The sequence below is a fragment of the Sciurus carolinensis genome, chromosome 7 (assembly GCF_902686445.1).
Source record: "Sciurus carolinensis chromosome 7, mSciCar1.2, whole genome shotgun sequence".
NCBI classification, from domain to species: Eukaryota; Metazoa; Chordata; class Mammalia; order Rodentia; family Sciuridae; genus Sciurus; species Sciurus carolinensis.
The window spans coordinates 97258090-97274248 of NC_062219.1; the positions used below are offsets into that span (position 1 = coordinate 97258090).

The window sequence follows — 16159 nt, forward strand, 5'->3', positions numbered from 1 at the left end:
TTCTGAGAAGTACATTCAAACAAAAAGATAACAGTCCTTTAAGATCCCCCATTATATGTAGAATAAGATCAAAATTATTTTCTGTCTATCGAATTCTGGGTAGTTTATCCTACCCCCAACTCTTCCATATTTTCTTTCCTTATAGATCACTATAGTTACATTGACCTTAGTAAATTTCAAGAAAAGGCCCAGCTCATTCCTGTCCTAAGACTTTTGCAAGGGCAAGTTCCCCTGCTGGAACATCTTTTTTTGCACATTTTACACAGCTAGTTTCTTCATTTGTTAGGTTTTATCTTAACTGTCTTAAGTTATACATATATATTTATATATAGATGTATATACACACACATATATAGATAGAGCATCCTTTTTTTATTTTCCTTTTATCATTGGTTCTTCCTTTTGGCCTTTATTGAAACCAACCATTACCATTTCTTTTTCTGTACTTGGTTTTATTTCTCTTCCCCCATTATAAAACATCTCTATGATGACAAGAAATGGAATGTGTGTATCTTGTTCATCAATATTTCTTCAATTTCATATACAGTTTTGATTCCATTTTCAATATCCAATAAATATTTATGAAACGAACACACAGATAAATAGTTAACATACAAAACGGTAGGCTAAAATAGTGCAACCTAAAGCTAAGGATCAATTAGTTATGAGACTTGAATTCTCGTTGTCTCAGTCTCCACATCTGTAATAGAGAAAGTAATACCTAGTCTATGTTTTTCAGAGTGCCTTTGTGAGGACAAATTGAGATAATGGATTTGAGGCACGCTAAACTTTTTAAACATTACACAAATGCAAGATAATGTCCCAATTTCATTTTTAAAAATAAATATATAAGGTAAAGATTTGGATACCGTAAGAGAGCTTGGAAAAGTTTCAGCAAATTTTATGCATAAGAAAGTTGGCCCTATAATTCCACATCAAAAGGGTAATTGGAAAATGACTGTTTATCCATGGCAAATATTGTTGTAGCATTGGAAGTATGCACATTATATTTTAGGGCCCCAGCAATAAAAGAAGGATGGGCTTTGCCTCTGTTGTTGGTGATAACACGAGGGCTTAATACTCCTTAAAATAGGGATGGCACAGATATAAAGCCGCTCAGCAACAATACCTGAAATAGTGAAAGAGACTGGCCACCTAAAAAAAAGGAGAAAAGGGAAAATTAGAGCAACCTCTGTTATCTGTTTTCTAGATCTTTCTTTCATATTCTCAATTCTTTCGTTCATCGTGGGTAATTAACTGGTTTTAAAATTCACCGCCTCCCCCCCTCGCCCAAAAGGGATGAAGTGGAGGAGGGATGAATGGGGAACTGGAACTAATTCAATATTGTAATGATCTTACACTGGAAGCGTGCTGCTGTACAACAATATCGCCCCAGAGCCGCTTTATTTGTTTATCAATGAACATCCTACTGCGTCCCCAAGATGTAGGTCATCTGAAAAATCAGCCACAGATCACTTGCGGTCTTTATTATATTTCCAGACCCGGTGCGCTGTTGATTCCTGGAGTGCGTCTGAGCTGCATGAGGGAAAGGAGACACCTGTGCCTTAGGGACGCAGGTGAAGTCCATCTACCTTTTTGAGACTTTCCCTGGAGCTTTCCCATCCCCTCAGAGGCTCACTACTTATTCCCATCTCCTCCACCGTTTTGGACCAGAGCCTTTCTGTTTAACTAGTGCTTTTCCCGCTCTCTCCACCCTCCGCACCTCGGCAGACAGCACAGAGGGTTCTACAGAACTGGGCATGCCTAATAACCAGGGAAGGCTGGGCTGCAAGAAGAAAGCGTTTGCACCTTCTGAGCTCCCCTCCCCTCTGCAGCGGCCTCCTGCCAGTAAGGCAACCCGACGTGCAGCATAGTCCAATGAGAGACCGAATCCTTCGAGGGCGTCCCGCCTCTCCTGGCACCGCCACCAATGAGTGGTTGCTGGAGGTGGGCCGCGCCCTGTTCCCGCCTCCCCAGTTAAGGCCGCTGGTGTGAGCCGGGGCTCAGCGCGAGCGAGGGACGACGGAAGGGACCGGCAGGTGTGGGCGCGGGGCCGCGCAGCCCGACGGCTGGAGCAGCAGGCACTCGGTACATGGGCCAGTGAAGACGCGCAGAGATCCCCTTGCAGCGGCGGAGGCGGAGCAGCGCGGGAGCAAGGCGCTCCTGGCGACCCTGTGTCCAAGCGAGCGGAACCTCGCGCTTCGCCCGGGGACGGTCCGAAGTCCGCGCTATGGAAGAGGAGAAATATTTGCCTGAGCTGATGGCAGAGAAAGATAGCCTGGATCCATCTTTTGTGCATGCATCGCGCCTTTTGGCTGAAGGTAGGACTTGCCCCTATAGATGGGCACAAACCGTCGGCTGCCCATCTCCCGGCGGCTTGATTAGGGGAGTGAAGTTGGGGAGGGACGCCTTTCTTCGCCTTCGCAGAAACTGTCCTCCCTGAAGATGCTCGCTTCAGAGCTCAGGAGGATAGAGCCTGTTCTTGGGGCGGGCAGCAATGCTCCTTCTCTACGTCTTAATTTGGGGAAGACCAAAGCTACAAGATCTAATGGCAGTGGTTATGTGACCTGTTAGGATCATTGACCAAGGGGGGGGGGGAAAAGAATAAAGTGTAACGCTATCTACTTCGCATAGGGAAGGGAGATCAGTTTGGAAGTAAATAGTGATCAATGTAGTGTTCTAAGAGCTTCTTAGCTACGGATCAGCTCCCCCCACCCCCGCCCCTGCGCATTTGGGAAGTGATGTTGATACCCTTTAATCAAAGTCTTTCCTCTGGAAAGTCATACAATTAATCTAGATTAAACTATTCGTGTTCTTGTATTTATGTGAATGTGGTAAGCAGAAGCTAAAGTGCTTATAAATTTATTTGAAGTGTGATGATTGGGTACTCTGCCAGATATTGGTCCCTGGGAACACTCCATAATTGATCAACTGTTCTACCAAGTGTGCATTTTCTTTTGTGTACCTGTAATGTTGAAGGAGATTCCATTCCCAGAGGAACATATATGTATTGCCTTTTGCATTGCTTTGAAAGGTTTTTTAAAAAGGCACGCACACACACACACACACACACACACACACACACAAACTTCTGTATAACAGAAATATCCAAAATTACTCCATTTATATTGAAATAATGCCCTCTAACTATTAAAGACACTGCCTGTATCTGTAGTAATCTACACATGTCTTTTTAAAACAACTGCAGATTTTGGGGGATGAATGTTTCATTAATAATGAATTGCTTCATCATCAAATCAGCTTTAGTGAGTTTTATAGATTGGGTTGTTATGAACTTACCTACCACAAAACTAAAAGTGACAACTTCCTTTACTCCAGCTCCTCAACATTAATATAATTTTTTGAGTCTTAGTTGTACATGAAAGGTAAAATTATCCTCCACATATGATTCATAAGACATTAGCTTTATTTTTATATTTTATTGATGTGTGTTATTTATAATAACGACAAAATGTTTGCATGCTAAATAGGAAAAGATTTATAATCGCAATATGGAACATGTGAAATAGCTAAACTGTTCAAGGAAAAGCCTGGTTTTGTAAAGTGATTGGGGAGTAAAATGCAATTATGCTTGGTAATTTCTTGATTACTGAATATAAAAGCATAAGAATTAAAGTGAAAAGTAAAGTCAATGAAAAACAAATCCTTTGTCTACTTTTTTGAAGACAACTATAAAAAAAACAGGAATATTGAAAAATGAGTTAATAAATGCTTACAGTTGTTTAAAATGATTAAAAATGCAACTATGCTTTCTTAGTTTACTTCAGTATTTTTCAGAAGTGCCTTCATTTAGCATATAATGTCTTTAAAGTGAAAAAAAAAGTTACGAATTGGTCATTTTCTGTGACCTGCTAATTGAAGTTTTCTTTGGGACAGCTGACTCAGTGACTAATTCATCAGTCATTAATGTGAATTTTTGTACCTGAAAACAAGATGCGTAAGAGAAACTCTTCAGAGAGTGGAGGGCATATTTATTTCTGCAACTGGTAAAACAGTAAGAGAAGACTATGCACCCAGCTCCTTAACATTTTATCTTTTCCACGAACTTGATTTCTTGATACTTGGGAACATTCTGATGTACCCTGTAATTTAATTTTTTCCCAGCAGGGGGAAGCATGTCCTGCTTTTGTAAAGAATTAGAAGGAAAGCTCCTAAATAGAAAAGCATCTAAGTAAGAAACAAAGAAGGTGTCCAAATTTCAGAGAAATCATAATAAGGAAAAGAGAATGAAGGAGATGATGATCATACTCTTATAGTACATAAAGAGTTATGCAAAAAGATGCATAGGGTTTAAATTACTTCTCTAATTGTACCTGAGGATCTTTATATGTGCTTATTAAAGAATATAAGCTGAGTGTTCTTTGGACTCTCAGTGAATCTTAGTGTAAATTTTATGTTATAGACCTTTCATTATTTTTTCAAAGGCCGTTTGCCAAGATTTCTAGGTTTTGTTTGAGAGCTCTATAGAAGAGTATTGTTGAGATGATTTTATTTCTCATACTTGGAAATGCACTGATTGAAGGCAGTGGCTATAAATAAACTTGACATAGATATTCATTTGGAAGGAAGGTGCACACTGAAGTACATTTCAGTCAGTACTGTGCAGACAGTCTCAAGACTGAGTAATAAAAATCATCCACATGATTCAGTTCTTTAGAATGATTTTCCAGAAGCTAACACATATAAGGGCATTGATACAAATCAATTAGTTTTCACAATGACTTATTTTGCTTTTTGATTGGAGATAAGTGCAAATTAGTGCTCCTTTGGGACTGCTTCATTTAGAATTGACGGCCGTGTTTTTTATACTAACTTCTTGGTTATTTTTTTTTAATTTTACTTGTTTCTGATAAGCTTTCAGTAGAGGTGATTCTGAGAACACTATTGGAAAAAACCTAAACATTTTATTTATTTGATTATTACTTAGAAGAGATCTTGAAGAATGTGCTTTGAAGTGTGTTTTCAAAGTGTTTGATTAGTTAAAATAATTTTCCTCCTATAATTATAATGTTATTTAGTTATCAACTTATTATGGAAGGTGTTTTTGCATGTGATAAAATAGCAGACTCAGCATGATTCTTAAGTTCTACTGTGCTTCTGAATTTGCTTTCCAGATGAAATTACATGAGGTTATTTATATCTATGCTACTTCTGGGAATGCATTAAACTGTGAATCCAGATACCTGGATTTTAATTCCACTTTTACCTAAACTGAATCTTGGTAAGCTTCCTTTCCTTGTGTCCAGTTTCCTTGTCTCTCAAATTAAGGAGTTGGACTAGGTGATCTATATGTTTCTTTGCAATTCTAATTAAATTCCAGATTGCTGCTGATGCAAAAGAGGGGTGTTTGTATATTTAGAACATAAAAATTAATGTCTGCACATTTTTGAACTTTTTTCATTCCTTCCTAGTTTGATTAATACATTCATCACACTATAATGTAATTTGAGGTACATATATTATTTCGGGTACTGCATGGATTTATGTTCCTAAGTCTGTTGAACTATTATGAAGTCTTAGGTCCAAAAATGTATGTGTATGAAAATATTCTTATTTGCAGTAAATCTTCACTTCTGACAGACATAGAACTGTTCAAATTTATAGATTCAGTTACAATGATTCTAGAAGTATTATTAATTTCTTGTCTGATTAGGAATGTTTTGTGTAAGACTTCCTAGTCTGAATTCCTTTGTTATTGTTGTTTTTTGTTTGTTTGGTATATTTTTTGTGGGGGGGGACTGGGGATTGAACTCAGGGGTGATATACTGACTATATCCCCAGCTCTTTTCATCTTTTAGTTTCGAGACAGGGTTGCCTTAAGTTGCCAAGCCTTCCCTGGAACTTGTGGTCCTCCTGCCTCAGCCTCCAGAGTCAATATAGAATTGTTCCACTGTACTTGTCTCCTACCTTGAATTTATTCAAACATTGGTATATTGCTCAGTGTTTTGCTTAATGCATGGTATGATGAAATCAAATATTGCCAAATAGTCCAGCAATTCAAATATTTTTTAAACATCCAGGGTGCTGTTTGTAAATTTTAATGATATTCAGGATAGGCCTTCATTTTTGTAGATACATATGAGCCCTTTAAAACATGATGGCAGAGGTTAATATTGCTTATGAAGCCACTTGTAGTGACTCTGCCACATTTCAGTTCTCAAAGGACCATTTCAAACTTTAGGTTGTGTGCCTAAAATCTTTTCTACAAAGCTTGATAGTTCTTAAGTTAGGACATTTAGTGGTACCTTACATAAAACCAGTTTCTGATAAAACTGATATTCATATAACTTTAAGTTAACTTTTTTCTTGATGAATGTAATCTTTTTCTCAGCAGATTCAGGACAATCTTATTTATGTTTCTTAAATACAAAATAAACAAGGATCAAATTTCAGTTTTTGATATGCATTTAAAACAAATGTAGGATATAGTGGAAAAATTCTATTTTAGCAAGAAAAACACTTGGGATTGAATATTGACAGTTCTACCATCTGTACAATATAGGACATATCATTTTTCTCCTCTCTGATACTCAGTTTTTTCATCTACAAACAGAACATATAATACCTACCAGGCAGGGTTCTTTTAAGGTTAAAAAAAATCCTGCTTGTGATAATATAAGCAGTATTTTTTTTACAAATATTATAAAAATATAAGCAGAAATTATACAAGTATAATTCTTCTATGATTTTCATTCTTCATCTTTTAATGTCGCTATAGACTTGACCTCAATTAGAGGCTAGCTCTTATAGGAAATAAGCACTGCCTTACTCTTTGAATCACTGCTGTGTGAAATTTGAACTCATAAAACAAATTAAGAAAGAAATTGTCTTGTGAACAATGATTCCATGAAGGTTTTTAAAATATCATGTTTAGTAAATGGTCACCTGTCAGGCTTTACCTTGAGCTGGAATAGTCCAGATCATATTTCTTTCAGGGGTAAATCCACATGTCTTAAACCCACATGTCTTAAACCCCCATGTCTCAGCAGGTGATTTCACTGTTTGTTTTATTCAGGAAAATGAATATGTCTTTTCTGGTGCTCCTCAACCTTCTACTTCCCTGAGACTTTCATGCCCAGCTCACTGTCTTTCATTCTCAGTAGACTGAATGCTTCCTTTTTTATTCAAGGTTGACTTGTTCATCCATGTCCTTGACCCTCATGTCGTTCATCTTTGAACTCATTCTGTAGTTATAACCTTTCTTCGCATCTTCAAATTCTTCCAACCTATGCATTCTTTTCTTGTAGCATCCTGTCAGTGTGATCCAATTGGAATACTTTAAAAAGCCAGAATGTGTTTCACTTGCAGAAGTAATAAAATTAATCTTTCATGACACTTATCCTCCCTGGTTTCCTTCAAGCTTCTGATAGCATTAGTCTATACTAGCTTCCTTACTCTCATAACTTACCTTTTTAAAACACTTTAGTCTGGCATGTCTTCATCACTGTCCTGAAACAGGTAACCCTAAGTGACAGAATCATTTCCTCATTTCAAAGCTAATAAAATTTTCCCAACCTCTCCTCATGCTCATTATACTTTCTGCTGTTGATGTTTTTCTATTTTCTTTCCTTCTCACTGGACTTCTAAGTACTAGACACCGCTTTTTCAAATTTCTTTTCAAACTATCCTCTATCCCTCTCTTCCCCACTCCAATACACACAATGATTTCAGATAGAATCATTCAAAATTAAAGTATGATCTTGTCACTCATGTTAATAACTCCCATTTCCTGCAGGGTGTCGTTAATACTCCTTGACATTCTTACAACCTGCCCACCTCTCCAGACTTTTCTCTTGATCCCTAATTTACCTCGGATATAGCAAAGTACTTATAGTTCTCTCTCTAAACCCTTCTCATACTCCTATCTGTTCACACAAAGCTGGATAAATTTTCTTTCCCCCATTCTTACAGTGAGCAGCTCCAAATTACTGCCCCTGCTCTCATCATTTCATGATTGTCAGGTCAGGCCTGCCTCTCTCACTGGACAGGGAACCCCTTGAGGAGCAGAGCCCAGTCTGATTCATCAGCCTATCAGAAGTGCTTATCACTGCACCTTGCACATGGTGGTGCTCAGTGGAGGCCTGGAAGGCTTTCCTCCCTCAGACGTCAGAACCTACCACCTGTGGGCCTCTCTGCTACCTCTCTGGACATGCCTTACACACAGCGGTCTCCCCTTCTGTTTGCCTCCCCCCTTATCTAAGGTCTTGCACATGCTGTGACCTGTCATAACGACTTCCTCATCTTATTCATTATGGATTAAATGAACCTCTGTTTTTCTTCTTCCTGACCTTTCCACTGCTACACTGTAACATGTAATTCTGTTTGATCTTGTCGGTTTCCCTCTAAGCTTGAGGGCCAGAAATACGACTTCTGTCTTAGAATCCTTAATGCCTGCCTTTATTCTCACTTGTAGAAGTCTTTAATAATGTTTATTAAGTGAACAATGTCTGTTTTATATCTTTCCTTTCTCAAACTATGTATTTAGAAGATATCTCCATAAATAAAATTCCAGGAATTCTATTACCGTTTTGTTTAGTTATGTTATCATTCCTTCAGAACAACAAGAAACCAGTCTGAAAGTCTCCATTCATTTTGGGGGAAGAAAATTTTTTATTATTATGATTATTAGCACATTAATTTTGCAAATTAATGGGATTCACTGTGACATTGCCATTCATTTATTTTCCCTTATTTTGAAATCGTTATATAGTCATAGGAAATTGTGAAGATAGTAGAGAGAATTCCTGTTTCCCTCTTCTGTATCTTGGATTACTATAATTTTGATATTCAAATCAAGAAAATGGCACTGATAACAATTTATGCATACAGTTTTATCATATGTGCAATTTATGTGACTGTTACTACTATCAACACATAGAATCATTCGACCACCACAAAGATCTTCCTTCTTCAAACTCATACCTACTTCTCTCCCCATGAATTTCAACCATTTGAAATATTTTTTCAGTTCTACCTAATTTTTTTTTTTTTCCTTTTTGGATATTGATGGCTAGAGGGTTAGAGTTTTCACTATACTGTCCATTTATTTCTTTGTTGTTCAGTTTGGTGATTTCTAATGTTCTGTTTTAAGTGGACTGATTTTATCATCCTCCCTCTCACTGGTGCTGTTGAGTCTATCCCATAGAAATTTTTAAAAATTTTGTTTGTCATATTTTTTAATTCTTAAACTCCTATTTGGTTCTTCTCCAGGTCTTCCATTTATTTGCTAAGACTGTGCTTTTTCACTTGTTCCAAGTATGACACTCATTATCTGTGGAAGTACTTCTGTGATGATTGCGTAAAAATCCTTGTCCTATAATCCAACATGTGGCATCTGTAGATTATCTTTTCTCATTCAAGTGAGGTTTTCCTTGTTCTTGGTATGTAACATGAGATTTTAATTTTATTCTGGACATTTTCAGTCTTATGACACTATAGATTTTCTTTAAACTTTCTTTTCTAGAAGACTTTGTATGACATATTGCAACAGCTGGGGGTGTACAATCCATTCCTACTTCCAGGTGGAGGTGAAAATCCAGGTTCTCCACTAGGCAGCCATTGACCTCTCTGATTGGAGGTAGAGGAGTGATCACCTACTAATCTTTCCTGTGTGGTTTCTACCAACACCAAGAGCAATGAAGAGACTTCATTCCTAGTGGGTCATGGTGAGCTCTTCAGGCATGGAGGCTTTTGATGTTATGGTGGTTTGGAGAGAAATGGGTGCCTTATTGCTGCTCATGAGGATGGAAGTTCAGGATCTCCAGGCAGCCTTCACTGACCCTAAGGAGGCCTCCTTACTGGTAGGCAGAAATGAAGTTCCTATTTCCCATTCACTCTTTTTAGATACCAGAGGATGTCTACCCCTGCTGGCCCCTGGGGGAGGTTGGAAGTTTAAATTCTATACTTATCTTCTCTTGACAGCTATGAGCAGGAAATGCAGTTTTTTGTTTGTTTGTTTGTTTGTTTTATTTTCACTGAATAAGGATGTTTTGTGTCTCAAACTTTTTTGTTTTGCTAGGTTGTCCTTTTATTCTAGTCTTTGGCTAGAAAGAGCAGGTGTGTGTGTGTGTGTGTGTGTGTGTGTGTGTGTGTGGTGTGTGTTCTGCTTCTGCTATTTTTTATGCTTTGCCACATTTTTCTTTTTTCTTTTTTTTTTTAAATTATACTGGGGATTGAATCCAGGGGTGTTCTGCCACTAAGTTACATTCTTTGCCCTTTTTAAATTTTATTTTGTATTTTGAGACAGGGTCTTACTATGTTGCTGAGGCTGGGCTTGAACTTGTGATCTTCCAGCTTTAGCCTCTGGAGCAGCTGAAATTACAGCCATGCGCCACCTCACCTGGATTTACAGCATTTATGAGAAACAAAGAAAATCAGGAAAATCATCCTGAGTCCGGATCTGCATCTTGTCATACCCAGTCAGCCCACCTTCTTTCCGTTTTCTTGAAAGTCCTCATATTTATATGCAACAGCCTGTCCCCATCATTTGTTTTATTTCTTTATAAGATTTTTCTAATAACTATATATTTTGCCTTATACTTAAATATTTTATTAAGTAACTCTGTATGAATAGGCATTATCAAGATAAATCCATGTGGATAATGGCCACAGTATTTTTCTCTATCTCATTTTGAGTCCCCCCCTCCCATGGCACAATACCTAAAAATGGAAATAAAGGTGAACAAAGTTGATCATTATTTTCCATTTCTCTTTAAGTACACAGTCTGGAATGAAGCTCTTTATTTCCAAAGCAGCTGAAGAAGTGAAGGAACTGAGCTTCAGAAGTAGTTTTTGGAAATTCTTGGAAATAGCCAAGTGATATCATCAGCTTTCTTTATGCACTTATTTGTTTGATCCCCAGATTTGACTTTCTCTCTCTCTCTGTCTCTTTTCAGCTGTATTTAAGACAAAATTGGAATTATATTCTAACATGTCTGGTTTGTTAAAACTATAAATGCTGTCAAATCTAACCTATAGACTGAAATATCCTTTTCTTTAGAAAATGTTGAGTTCCAATAAAATAAGAATGGTATAGAAATAGATTTGTTTTTTAGATAAATGATTAGCTGTTGACCTCCTGAATTTAGGTCTGAAAATATTCATACTCTGTGATTTCCTCATGTTCCCAAATTCAGAGCTCTGTGATGATTGCATGTGTTATTTGAGAAATCATGGTCAAGCATCCTTATGCTCCATCATTAACTCTTTTTTTTTTTTTTAAAGCAGTCATTTGTGTCATAAGGCCAGAATTAATATTCAGAGTTTGTCTAGGAGAACAACATTATTGTTGCCATTAACTTCTGAAATATGTTTGCCAGTACAAGTGCTGGATGCATTACCACAGAATATCATAAAATAAGTATAGTATATAAAATTGAAGAAGATTGGTAAGTGGGGGTTGTTTTTACCGAAATATAGATTCAGGTTGAGTATGGTGGAGACAGCCTGCATTTTCTGAATACCTTATATTGATTGTTGTTTGTGAGACAGGGGCACAGGGGAATAATTCAGGCATATTTTTTTTTTAATCCAAAAAAAAAAAAAAAAAAAGGATTGGAGAACTTTGTGATTTGCTGAGGCATTTTATTTCCACGTTTTTTAGAGAACTGCTTACACTTGCTGAATTCTTCTAAAAACAAAGAGTAGGTCCTCTTGTGTCTTGAGGCATTGCGGGTTTTGTTTAACATTTGAAAGTAAGCAGATTTCACATTTTGTCTGAAACTGACAACATGGCTTGATTTAAATGTTATCTATAGGCCCTGAGATTTTAGGATTTAATAACTTGGAAACAGATTGGCTGGTGTTATTGTACTGTTATCAGAAATGGCATAGTTTTTGCCCATTTCCTTTGGAACATTGAAGATTAGATTTTACTCTTCTTACAGAACAGTAGAAGTGTGTGTTCACTAGAGTATGGATAATTTTAGCAGGTTCCTAGAATTATATGTTAGATAATGTTGGGCCATGACTACAACTCAGGAGAGGCAACCTGTGTGACAGAAACACACTAAAGAGGTTGAAGGAGAAAAAGTGTGTTTCATTTTGAGAAGGAAAGGGATGACTCTAGTAATAGTCACTTTCATGAAACAATCTGGATTAAGTCCTTACATTATATTTTAAAAGACAGGTAAGATTGCCCCTACGCTATGAGAAAAGATAAAGTTTAAAGGGTAGCATAATCAATTTGTTTTTTTAAAAATGCAATAAATTAGAGGTTAGGTAAGTGTCTGATAAAAGTATGAGAAATGTCAAACTCAGCCAGTAGACACTGACATGTTAAAAATATTGAATAATGTTACTTGTTTAAGGGAATAGCAAAATCTTGCTTTGAAAAACTTTGAAGAGTTAAATATCTGTGACTTTAGAATTTATTGTTTCTTTTAAAATAATTTTCTCCAGGAAATTTGTGGCATTTGATTTATATGCAGGAATACATTCATTGTATAAAATAAGATTATGAAATGCAAATAGCAGATGAATAACTAAATAACAGAATACATTTATTATGATGTGGTTGGGCATGTAAATGTTACCAGTGTAGAGATTTAAGTAACTGTAAAATTGGAATACAGATCATCCACGTCTCCAGAGTCTGTTTCTTTTTCTAGAGCATAAAGAGTAGAAGCTGCCTTTTTACCATTCAAGACCTGGTGGAAGGAGAGGGATAGAGCCTTTAAGGAATTGTGTGAAGAAGAAAGTACATTTGCTATGTGTGAAGAAGAAAGTACAGATGGCATTTTATTGTATGATATTGCTTTGGAATAGACTGCAGGATGATAGATGGCAATGCATTAAACTAGGATTCCAAAATTGGTGAAAGTTGGGAAATTTTATAATAGCTACAGAAGGAAAATCTGGTAGAATAAAACTTTGATTATTAAAAGCAATTTAATGGAGTTAGATGAAGTGATAAATATTTGGAATGAGTTGTAATAAGCTAAATGGTTTCCCTTTGAGTAACATGAGTAGAATACATACATACATATGTATGGGTAATAAATACTATATGTGCGTTAAGAATATATACATACATATATATGTAATACATGCTATGTGTGTGTTAAGCATGTACTAGACATAGGGAATTGAGCAGCAGTACAGACTTGGTCAGTTTGGTTCTTGCTCTCTGTGATTTTCATTACTGCCCTGGACTTTATGAAAGAAGGGCAGGAGATACAAGCAATTAAGTAAGAAGTTTTCATAGAATCTGTGATAGACAATGATGAGGGAAGAAGATACTCTAGGAGTGCTGAGTAGGTCACTTAAAGGAGTCTATGGAGATCATGGGAAGCTTCAGTAGAAAGGTTTGTGTTGGTTGCAATCTAACAATATGTGAAATGTGGCCAGGATTCAAAACTGCAATCTGGAAGAATTATACGTGGATATAGAAAAAAAAAAAAAAAACCCTCCAAAGTCTGGTTAGAAAGAACTTTTTTTTCCCAGATAGGTAGAAGTTAAGTATACTTAGAGATACATAAAAGGGAAAGAATCAAGAAAACTGAGCCTAAAGAGAATGGTGGAAGTAATTTTTATTTGTTCTTTTTAGTTATTTATGGCAATAGAATGTATTTTGGCATATACATACATGGAGTGTAACTTCCCATTTTTGTGGCTTACATGATGTGGAATTACACTCTGTATTCATAAATAAACATAGGAAAGTTATATCTGATTCATTCTGTCTTTCTGAATGGTGGAAGTTATCACACATGCCTTTTGAACTATGTTAAGGAGTTTGGACTTTAGGCTAAAAGTGATGGTAAATCATTTAAAAGTTTTAAAAGGGGAAAAAGTGAAGAGAGTTTCATTTAGAGTGCATTGTGGCTACTACATTGTTGGAAATTGGAATGGATAGACATAAGACATGGACATGACATTCAGTGGCTAGAGCAGCAGTCCAGGTGAGAAGTTATAGAAACCTGAATTCAAATAATAGAGTATTGACATGGAAGAATGGGCAGAGCTAATATAAATTTGTAAGTATAATGTAAAGGATTGGATTGGATAGAGGGTATGAAAAATAAAAGGTGGTCAAGGCTGCTGTCTAGGGTGCAACTTGTTAATTGTTTTAATGGTGGTGCCAGTTACTGAGATATTAATTAAAAGACTATTAGTGCTGAGTTCAGTTGGACACACATTGAAGGTTCTGTGGAGTATTGAAATAAAAAGTGCAGGTAGAGAGAGAGGTTTGGAACAAGATCTGTGCTGCAGGTAGCGGTTTAGGTTTTATCAGCATCCAGGTGATAATTGACCTTAGGAATAGAAGAGGTCACTTGCGGAGGGCATGTGGAGTCAGTATGAAGGAGATATGGGGTAAAACCTCAAGGAACATCAGTATTTAAGAGAAAGAAGAAAAATGTCTGCAAAGTTGACTAAAAGTTAATTTCTAAGAATGTAGGTAGAACAATCAAGTATCTTCACTGTCAAATAAATAAGGTATTTGAAGAAAGAAGGATTTGGTTAATGTGTTCCAATATCATAGATCAATTAAGACAAGGTTTAGAAAATGCTAATGAGTCTGGCAACCAAGAACTGATTGAAAGAGGAGTTGGAGAATACCCCATTTTCTGCAAGTTGATAAGTGATTAGAAAGTGAGATTATGAGAGAATGAAGTTGGAAAACTCTCATAAGAACTTTGACTTCATATAGAAGGAGAGCTAATTGGTTCATTATATAAGGTGTGATCAATATATCAAACTGTACAAAATTGATAATATTTCATCTTTTTGACCTACAAAAATAGCAACTTGTGCAGTTTAACAAGTAGAAGTGGATAGTAGGATGAGAGAGGCATTTGGACGCAGGAGTTAAAGCATAGTTGTTATTCTGTTCCTATTAATTACAGACCTGTATTGTTTTCAGTGGTCGATTTTAACCTCTCTATGCTTCCTTTTTCTCATGGGTAAACTGGAGACACTATTATTTTTAAACTAAAAAAATACCAATACTGGCATGTTATTGTTTCTTTTACTTACTTTAAATTGCAACCTCACTTCTGTACTCTGCCCATCTGTTCTCTATCCCTTCTGCTTCCACATTGCTCATTTTCTTAGTGTTGCTGACCAGTGATGTATGAAAATTCTGATTGTTGCACTTCCTTTGCAGCATTTCAAGTTCAAAGTGTTTAGTAACACATTCTAGTGGTTTGATGTGGTAACTTATTGCTTTCTTCTGCTTTATAAATTTTATTTTATTTATTAGTTCTTTTTAGTTATATAGGACGGTAGAATCCATTTTGATATTATTTGCATTTCCTTGATAATTATGCTAAGTATATTTTCATGTGTTAACCATTTATATGTATTTTCTTAATTGAAGTGATTGGAATGTTGGCATATTTTAATTGGATTGTTAATTCTTTATTTTTTGGGGAGTTATTTGTATGTTCTGGATTTTCATCTGTTGTTAAGTATATGTATTGCAGATATTTTCCTCAAGTATTTGACTTAGCTTTTCATTTCTTTGTCTTTTTGAAGAGCAGAAGTTATTAATTTTGTTCAAGTCTTGTTTTGGTCAGGGTTCTCTGGAGGAATAGAATCAACAGGAAGTATGATTATAAAAAGGGGATTTAGACAGACTTTATGACCCTGTGTACATGTATGATTACACAAATGGTGTGAATCTACATTGTATACAACCATAGAAATGAAAAGTTGTACCCCATTTGTTTACAATGAATCAAAATGCAGTCTGTAAAAATAAAAATGAAAAAGTAAAAAATAAAAAAATAAAATAAATTGGCACGAAGTCTTTGGAAGACAGTTTGGCAGTAGCTATCAACATTTGAAATGCAATTACCCTTTGATCCAGGATTTCCATTTGGGGGTATACAGTTCTACTGACACATTAGTGCAAAGATGTGTCACAAAGATTATGTAACAGCAAATGATCTAAAGATTCATAAATAGTGGATTAGTCAAAAGTTTTGTGTGTTCATATGCTAAAATACTAGGCTACCAAGAAAAATATTGACAGTCTCAACATTATTATATTATTATTAGCTTTGAGAAATAATAAGTGAAAGGTCACAGTGAAGGAATTAGTTCTTTCTTTAAAATTGTCTGAGATTATGTTTTCTGCCATCAGGTAGAACGAAAATTCAAAATAATCATTAAGTTGAATTATAGAAAAAAAGAG

General features: G+C 36.1%; 1 protein-coding gene across 6 annotated transcripts in view; it reads left to right on the forward strand.

Annotated features, from left to right (window-relative positions):
* The first annotated feature begins 1987 nt into the window (after positions 1–1987).
* Positions 1988–16159, forward strand: part of Khdrbs2 (KH RNA binding domain containing, signal transduction associated 2) — a 616356-nt gene continuing 602184 nt past the window's right edge. For all 6 annotated transcript variants that reach the window (XR_007109614.1, XR_007109613.1, XR_007109616.1 and 3 more), the window contains exon 1: positions 1988–2321. Coding sequence is in view for 2 of the 6 variants with exons in the window: in XM_047559804.1 (XP_047415760.1) it covers positions 2231–2321 (91 nt within the window). In the remaining 4 variants the exon portion in view is untranslated. The remainder of the gene's footprint in view (positions 2322–16159) is intronic.